Source organism: Solanum pennellii, chromosome 1 (assembly GCF_001406875.1).
Source record: "Solanum pennellii chromosome 1, SPENNV200".
Lineage (NCBI taxonomy): Eukaryota > Viridiplantae > Streptophyta > Magnoliopsida > Solanales > Solanaceae > Solanum > Solanum pennellii.
The window spans coordinates 109,256,720-109,266,275 of record NC_028637.1 but is presented as its reverse complement, the minus strand read 5'-3'; the positions used below and the strand labels follow the sequence as shown (position 1 = coordinate 109,266,275).

Below are 9,556 nucleotides of genomic sequence, written 5' to 3'. Positions count from 1 at the left end.
TTTAAAAATAACTTTAATTTTTTTTTGGTGGGTTGGGGTCGAGGGTAGGGGTGAAGAAATGAAATTTTAAAGTTGAAAATGTTTTTTAGAAACAAAATCTATTTTTTTGCGGTGGGGTGGGGGGCGGGGTGCTGATTTGGGGGTGGGGATCCAAAATCGAGGTGAAAAAATAAAATTTTGAAATTAAAAATAAAACAAATTTAATTTTTTAGGAGGGGGGTGGAGGGATGATCGGGGTTGAGGGAAGGGCGGAGTGAAAATATAAAATTTTGTAATTGAAAATATTTTTTAGAAATTGATGTTGTGAAATTAGGTCTTAGGCCTAACTCACACCCCAAAAGCTAGCTCAAAGAAAGAATGACTGTTCAAGCCTTAACTACCGATGTGAGACTTTTGTCATTCTTTAACACCCCACTCACGCCCAGTGCTTAGCATCTGGTGCTTGAGCAATTTTAATTTTGGGGACCCCAATATAGAAGAAGAAAAGATATTGAGAATTGAATAGATTGATCATTCCCTCAAGTTGATGGTATTAAATAGTTGTTATAGATAATGTAAATAAGGAAAGAAGCTAATAAAATATTACATAATATCGTAACTACTTAATTAAAAGGATTAGAAAAATATTCTCATATCTAGGCTATCTAATCATACCTTATTTAAATATTCTTATATCTATATTATCCAAATATACCATAATAACACCCCCGTCAAGCTGGAGCGTACAAGTCATATGCTCCTAGATTGCCACATATATCGTCAATTTTAAATGCTTGGAGTGATTTTGTGAAAATATGTACTAGTTGATCTTTTAAGTTGACAAAACTTGTGGTGACATATCTAGACTCAGTCTTCTCTCGAATGAAGTGACAATTTATCTCAATGTGCTTTGTCTTTCATGGAACACTACATTGAAAGCGATATGTAATGCAACCTGGTTATCACAAATCAATGTCATCGATTCAACTCCTCACATCTTCAATTCTTGGAGAAGTTGTCTCAACCATATAGCCTCACATGTAGCTAGTGCCATAGCTTAATACTCCGCTTTTGCGCTTAATCTAGCTACGACATCTTGCTTTTTACTTTTCCAAGATATTAGATTGCCTCTAATTAGAACACAATAACCTGCCCAATTTGTATCAGAATATCTAACAATGTTGGTGTGTCCCTTATCTTCATACAATAAACCTTGTCCCAGAGAGCTTTTGATATATTGAGGCATGTGAATCACTGCATTCCAGTGACTATCACGAGGTGCTTGCGAAAATTAGCTAACTACACTAACAATAAGTGTGATGTATGGTCGTGTTATCATAAGATAGTTGAGTTTGAAAACAAGTCTCCGATATTTGCTATGATCTTTTAGAGGCTTTCCTTGTCCTGGAATAAGCTTAGTAGTGGATATATTGGACTGCCCACATGTTTGCAATCCAACTTACCAGCATCTTTCAAAATGTCTAAGACATATTTCCTTTAAGTAATAGCAATACCATGGACATATTGTGCCACTTCAATGCCCAGAAAGTATTTCAACTTGCCCAAATCCTTGGTATGAAAGTGACTTGAGAAGTGTTGTTTGAGTTGAACAATACCTCATAATCATCTCCTGTAATAACAATATCATCAACACAAACAATTAAAAAGATATGTTTGTCATTAGATGAATGCCTATAGTATAAGAGTGATTCTCTTATGTTCGAATCATTCCAAATTGTTGGAAAATAGCTCGAAATCAACCAAACCATGCTTTGGGAGGCTGCTTGAGACCATAAAGGGATCGACGAAGTTTACAAACTAGTCTAGACTCCCCCTGATATCTACCTCTTTAGCAAAAGGGGCCAATGATTCATTGCTTCCATAGAGATGAGAAGACGAACAAAAGTCATCTTGGCAACTGGTGAGAAAGTATCTCCATAATCGATGCCATAAATCTGAGTGTATCCCTTAGTAACCAGTCTTGCTCTGAGACGATCAATAGCTCCATCCGAACCTACCTTAACTATGAATATCCAACGACAACTAATTGTGATTTTGCCTTCAGGTAAAGGAACAAGCTCCCAAGTACCATTATCATGCAAAACAGTCATCTCTTCAATCATAGCTTGACGTCAACCTGGATGAACCAATGCTTCCAGTCTTAGAACTTTGACCGATGATAAGCTAGTAAAGAAGGCATGATATGAAGGTGACAAACAATGAAACTTAAATAAGAATAAACAGGAGTTTGATTGACAGTCATTCTTGTACCTTTGCAAGAGTAGTAGAAAGATTATCAGATAAGTGCTCGACTGAAGTAAAAGACATTGTTGGAGCAGGTATGAGTCACCAAGATTGCTTTGTGCACCTATATCAGAGTTAGAAATACCAATTGAATTAGCAAGTTCAATAGGATGTTGAGGTCGTCAGGAACAAACCTTAAGAGTTGGAAGTGGAGATGGGGGTTGGAATAGTTGGAGCGGGAAGGATTGCTATGGCCTTTTGATTTTTCATATTAGGAGAAAAATATGAAAAAGTCTCAAAAAAGTAACATCTGCAGAGATCAAAGTACTTATTTGGAAGAGGGATCAAAACTTTTGTAACCTTTTTGTAGAGGAGAATACCCAAGAAAGACACATTCAAAAGCCTTGTGATGAAGTTTATTTTTTCCGGGGTAAGGTTTTGAACAAAATAAGTGCAACCAAATACACGTGGAGGAGAAGGAAATAAAAATTTTATCCGATAAAGGACTGAGTGAGGATTCAAGTACTGCAAAATAGATGAAGGCATGCAATTGATTAACTAGCAAGCAGTAATAACATCATCACCCCAAAAACGTAAAAGGGACATGATTGTGAACAAACAATGTTCGAGTTGTTTCATTAGATGTCTGTTCTTTCGCTCAACAACTCCATTTTGTAGAGGAGTATGTGCACAAGAAGACAAATGCAATATGCCATGGGATGACGTAAAAGAAGAGAAAGAAGTAACGAAGTATTCTTGGGCATTATCACTGATTAACTTCTTAATGAAATTGCCAAATTGATTGCGAATTACAACATAAAGTTTCTGAAAGATAGATAATAACTCAGATCTATTTTTTTTATTAAAAATAACCACGTGCACCGAGAATAGTCATCTATAAAAGTAACAAAATAATGAAATCCTAAAGAAGGATTGACACGACTTGGACCCCATATATCCGAATGAACGATTTCAAACATAGAGGTGACCTTATTATTGACGCATTTTGAGAAAGCGGAACGAGTGTGCTAACCAAACTGACACGACTCACATTCTAACAAAGATAAAATGGGACCATTTTTTGCAATTTCAGGAGACTTTGATGACCCAATTGACTATGGAGCAATTCAGAAGAAACAACCTAAGTGAAAGCAACATGTGATTTTGGGATGTAGAGTAGGTACAATCGATGTGACACATATCCTTTTCCAATCACCTGTCCAGTACTTCGGTCCTACACAAGAACAGAATAATTAAAGAAGGTTACATCGCATTTCAAATTTTTTGTTAATTCGATAATGAAAACAAGATTATATGGACATTTAGGTGTAAAAAAGACTTATTTAGAAGGTATGGAAGGCAGAGGATGAGCTATACATATCACTTTTACAATCATCTTTGATTCATTCATCAAAGTTACAATAAAGAGAGTAGAAGGGGTAGTAAGAGTAGAGAAAATGTTTTTGTTACCAGAAATATGGTCAGAAGCACCAGAATCAAGAATCCATTGTTCTTGAGACTAAGACAGTGCGACATAATGAAAGGAGTTACCAGTGTATTGTGCAAGCGGTTGCTGATTGTTGCCTTGATGTTTGACACTAAAGATAGTCATTATAGTCTTCTTTAGTTAAAGTGATAGATTGAGATGATCCATCCATTATGAGCCCTTTTTTGTCACAAAAAGAAGCATTGGAGAAAGAGAAAGATGAGAGTTGACAGTTTTATGATATTGTTGATTTAGCAACCAGTTGATCAATCCCTCTATTTTTTTAGTTTCTGTTACTGATAGAAAAAATATATTCAAAGGAAGTACATAATTAAATCAAAGAAACAAAAAATTTATTAAAATATTCTTTAAATCTTTTCGTCTTGAACATGCTCCAACGGATCGTTGAAATTAAAGAGTTGAAAAAGGAAACACATTTTTTTTCTAAAAAGAACTAACAACTTGAAATGAAGGAAAAAATGAAACAGGAATTTTTATAGAATCAAATTCGAAAATCATTTCCCCATTCTGAAACATTAAGATTCTAATTTCACCTCAGAAGCGCCAATCAATTTTTTCCCTTTACTATTTTATGCAAAATAATTATTCCATACCAGAAGTGGTATATTTCAGATAGAACTGTCAATATGGGTTAGCCCACCCCATTCGGACTAATCCATACATGCTTTGAAATTTATCGAGTCAGATCGGGCTATCCCATTTTCGGTGTGGGCTAGGAAATGATCGGCCCAGCCTACACATATGTGGGCAACATTCTCTTTTCTTAAAAATATATTTTTTAAAATTAAATTATAATTAAAAATATTATCATAAATATTGACAAGATAATATTGCATGGTGTTAATGTGCCTACTTGTTAATCAAATTCATAAATAAAATTATCTTTATACTCCATACTTATTAAGTTTAATTTCAAGTAAAAACATAAATTAACCTAATTGTTTTCTAATGATCATAATAAAACACAAAAAATATGATAATATTCCATAGGTTATGTGACCTATGTAGTGAAACCTAGAAATTTTAGTAAATTTTTATTTTATGTATTAAATAAATTTTTATAAACATAACTTATATTTATATTGTAATATTTCAAACTTTAAAAAAATTTGAATTTTGACTGTTGTTATTTTTATTACTCTATTTTATTTTTAATTAATTTTTATTTAAACCACGATCTGGCCCTATTCATATTTCTCAAACCCCACAAATCTATCGGCTTATTTAGACCAGACTAAAATGTCCTTTTCTTAAATGAGCTCCAAATATCATAACTTAACCCAATCAAATCAGGGGTTAATTCAGGCCGACCCAACGGACCTAGCCATATTGACGATTCTAGTTTCAGAGAACAAAAGTGTAGTCTAAAAATTTGTGATAAGTGCCATCTGCGAGTAGACAACTTCATCTCAATTTGTATTGCAGTTTTTTTTGGATATTCCACAATATTTAGCACTTAAAAACAATAGTATTTCAATTATTATCAAAATTTTATCAGATTACTTTGTCATACCTCGTCAAATTCTACCAACTCAAATCATATCATGTATAACATGGGCCAGAGAAATAGTATGGCGACTTAATTACGAACAAGCACATTGCAGCAACGACAAAACATCAGGAAAGGGCAGTTCGGGAAACAATGGTGGAGAATGGGGTTGTTTGAAAAGTCATTAACAGTTGACAAAAGCAGCATGAAGAAATATTATTCAGGCAATGACAGCAGAGTAGACTTAATTTTGACATGTGTAACTCAATCCTGTTCAAGTTCCATACCACGGAAGTGAATGATTGGAATTGGATGACGAGTCAGTGTAGTTACGCAGTGCGCTCCTCCAGTGCCTAATTTAAGAAGCAGCTAGAACAAACCTTCAGCTTCAGCAGTAAATCCTGCTTCCTGGTTGTACGGTCTCCTCTGCCTGTGCTAACATCATTCTCATTATTTACAATTGAACTGGAGATGGTAGTCCAAAATTTGAACAAGAAGTCAGCATAGCAGTAATTAATGGATAAATCACTGTAAATCCAATTTTTATCTTACTTGTTCAACCCTGTTGTAAGACAGAGCGAGGATGGATTACTCAGAGACAATAACCCTCAGCATGCTTTGACAAGGAAGAACTTATTGCAAACGGGTTATGCAACCTTCAATTAGCCTTTACTTCGTGGAGAACCAGCTAAGCTGTTCTCTAGTTGCTAATGCTCTGTTCCCCAAAGAAAGAAAATATGGAAAATGTTAAGGGGAATTTCAAATGGAACACGTGCTTTTTCAGAAGAGAGGCAATATTTCTAGAGACATTTCAATAACATCAAGAAATCACTCAAAGATGAAGTGTGTCATAGTGGTTGAGAATCTGCATGGTTGTCTCCTTCCACAGTCTTTAGCCCATAACTTCCATAATCTATCATCAAATTTAATTTTCTTCCTTTATCCCACCCATCCGTACCTCCTACCCCGATCACCTACACCTCAAAAAAAATATTGATGTCATTTTTCTCTCTTTTATAAATAAATCTTTTTTTAAACCCATTTTACACATTAAACTACCCACTTTTAAATGGATAATATGAGTTTGACCGGTTTCTTACCCATTTAAAATAAGTTCCAACTCATTTAAGATGGGTAATTTATATGGGATACCGATATAAATTACCCATTCTGCCATCCGTAGTCTTAGGCAATCTAAGCTCATTAGTCATTAGCTAACTTTTGAGGTTGAGTTAGGATCAAAGTCTTATTCAAGAGGTCCAATATTATTGACAATCTGGAGATCAAATGGAGAAATAGAAACTGATCCTATGAATATTAGGAGAGAGAAATCCTTTCTTTTTATCAGAACTTGTATGCAGAAGCTTGGAGCCTCGGTTTAACTGCAGAACTGTCCTAGAATTACAGAGGAGGCAGCGGCATGGTAACAAATGACTTTTAAGGAGCAAGATGTACTGGAAACAATTAAAATATGTGCAATTAACAAAGCACCAGGTATACAACAGATTTCTTTCGTTCATGTTTGGATGTTCTGAAAGAGTAAAATATGAAGACATTGGAAAACCACACCCAGGAACAGTTTAAAAAAGCCTGAAATGCAGCATATGTGGCGTTGATTCCTAAAATTAATGTAGCCAAGGAGTTGAGACTTCAGACCTATTAGTCTGATAGGGTGTGTATACAAGATTATCTCCAAGCTATTGACTGACAGACTCAAAAAGGTGGTGGACGAGCTAGTTGACAAGCACCATATGACATTTATTAGAGAAAGACAGATAATGAATGCATACTTGATTACCAAAGAATCTGTGGATACTAGAGTGGGGGACAAACACAGAATTTTATGTAAACTGGTTATTGGAAAAGCACAAGACCATGTTAAATGGAATTTTCTCATTGAAGTTCTAAGGGATATGATTTTTTGGAGGAAATGGATTAAATGAACCTCTCATTGTTTTTGCAAGGTCAGGTTTCCCATTCTCATTAATGGCTCTACTGAAGGCTTTTCTCCTTATAAAAGGGGATCCACTTTCTGTTTGCTCTTAATTGTTTCAATGGAAGGTCTTAATAGATAAGGGCTGCTTACATTCTATCCTCCCTAGACCCCACTTGTGGGATTACACATGGTTTGTTGTTGTGTCTAAACAGAGACTGCAAACCAAAGTGTGTTTCTTTATTCCTCTTGCCGAGGTGGCACATTCAAGCATCACATAGACATCAAACAGACAGAATTGCAGGCACTGGGTAAATAATTTTACTTGACCAGATTGCAAACCTTTGATACACAGTAGGGGCCATAACTTCGCTTGCTCTATCTGTTAAGAGTTTGCTCGACCAGATTACAGACCTTCAATACTGAATGGAGTCTCAGACACTAACATACTAATGAGATCTACTTGATTAGATCCTATACCTTTGATGGTAGTCAACTATAGAGTTAATAGAACAAAATCAAGAGAAAATAGAGGACAAGTTACGATCGGAAAAGGAGGACTAGTAACCAGTTTTGAGTTAGCCAGAAGATTTTGTAAGGCGAAACAAAAGGAGCTGGCTGAAATTTTAAAAAAGGTGTGGAACAAACATGGGCCATAATAGTGGTGTAACACTGCAGCAAAAATGATAAGAATAGTGAAGTGGTGCCCTCCAGAACAGTCAATCAAAAGTTATGGAATATTAAAAGGACACAAAACACAAAAAAAAAAAACAAAAAATAAGTAGACAAGCGAAAAAAACTAATTAGGGCTTACCAAACTCTTATTGGCTCTGATATCATGATACAAGAGAGAGAGGATGGAATGGAGAAAATTAATCATATTAAGTTCTTCTTAGTCCTTGAAAAGCCGAACAAAATACCACTTCCTAGAAAGTCAACATCTCATTGTCAATGATATTTGCTTAAGGCTTCATGTTCTATTTCAAGAGCCACTAAGGTTTGCTGATAATTAAGTTCTAATCAAGGCTTTCGTCTGCTTTGCCTGCATTAATTGAAAAACTAAATGAAAAACCTGAATGGAATGCTACCACCACCCACCCCAAACTAGTATGACAGGTTTTCCTTTCTTTATTTTTTCGCCCCCCAGTAAGACTAATACCTTTGTATACTTCAAAACTGCTTAATCTTTACATTCCCATTTTGCCTTAATGATTTACTGAGCTAGGAATTGACAAGACTTATTGATGCTAGGTAACTTTGGTATTTTATGCATATTCAGTTTACGTGTCAAAGTCGATCTTTCATCTTCCCCATTATACAATAAAATGCTGGAAACATATTGGGACAGTTAAAAACAATAAATGTCAATTACAAAGATGGTCATTAAGAAAAGTTGTACACCAAGATACTGTTTAGAATATTATTGGGTACACATCCATTAAAAGGGGTGTTGTTATTAGTTGGATAATAATAGTATAGTCTTTCCTAAGTTACAAGAATGAAATTAATTGTCCATTGCAGTGAGTATTGGCGATAGGATGCTATTTGTGGAGAACCATGTTCTTTTGTAGGTCCTGCCAGTTTTTTGTCCACTTCTATTTTTAAATGACGATAGGTGTTGTTATTTAAGATTGATTGTCATAAACTTCATTCTTTTCGCAGAAACAAGATGCCCTCACATAAACTATACATCTATGTTAACAGACAAGAAATAAGTTCTAGCAACTTGCGTTTTGCTTATTCATGGAACTGTACTCGAGATTTGATTATCTACCCGTTAGTCCACAATAACCCACTGAACCTTTCTTCCTTTACTACCTGATGACCAGTCAATATAGGTTAAATGAACTGGGTCTGGCTGATACTTTTGTTATACTCCCACCCTGGTGATGGAACTTTCCTTGTATACTTGCCTAACTACAAAATCTGTATGGACTTTTATGCGACACAGTTTTATCGTATAAAACTCTTAGGGGTCATTTGGTAGAGTGTATCGGAGAAAATAATGCTTGCATTAGCTTGGCGTATTACTAGTACCTTGTTTGGCATATTTTCTAACCTATGCATAATAAATGCTTGCATTAGTAATACACTCTATTGTGTATTACTAATACCATGGATTTCTATGCATTAGTAGTGCAATGGATTCTAATGCATGCATTAACATTACTAAAGACACAATTGTCCCTCAAAAACTTTTTACATCCTTTTCACTGTATTTGTGGAGGGTATTTTTGTAAACAAATATATTTTTTAAAAAATTATGCAATGTATAATATTTTTAGTACATCAAACCAAACCTTGCATCAAAAATTCTCAACATAACTAATGCAAACATAACTAATACACTATATTTTGCATTATTCTTACACACTCTACCAAATGACCCCCTCCCCCCCCCCCC

General features: G+C 34.9%; 1 protein-coding gene across 8 annotated transcripts in view; it reads right to left on the bottom strand.

Annotated features, from left to right (window-relative positions):
- LOC107026956 (chloride channel protein CLC-e) overlaps positions 1-9,556 on the bottom strand; it is a 37,929-nt gene that overhangs the window by 3,376 nt on the left and 24,997 nt on the right. Inside the window, exons 7-10 of one of the 8 annotated variants that reach the window (XM_027911975.1) lie at positions 5,772-5,934; positions 5,507-5,684; positions 2,251-3,457; positions 1,640-2,116 (exon numbers count right to left, since the gene is read on the bottom strand). The exons of 1 other annotated variant lie outside the window; for it this stretch is intronic. In XM_027911975.1, the coding sequence (XP_027767776.1) occupies positions 5,889-5,934 (46 nt within the window). In that variant the 3' untranslated portion in view covers positions 1,640-2,116; positions 2,251-3,457; positions 5,507-5,684; positions 5,772-5,888. Of the gene's footprint in view, positions 1-1,639; positions 2,117-2,250; positions 3,458-5,309; positions 5,685-5,771; positions 5,935-6,174; positions 6,194-8,157; positions 8,195-9,556 lie in introns of those variants that run through there. 6 more of the 8 variants (XM_027911978.1, XM_027911973.1, XM_015228111.2 and 3 more) reach the window with 6 other exon arrangements.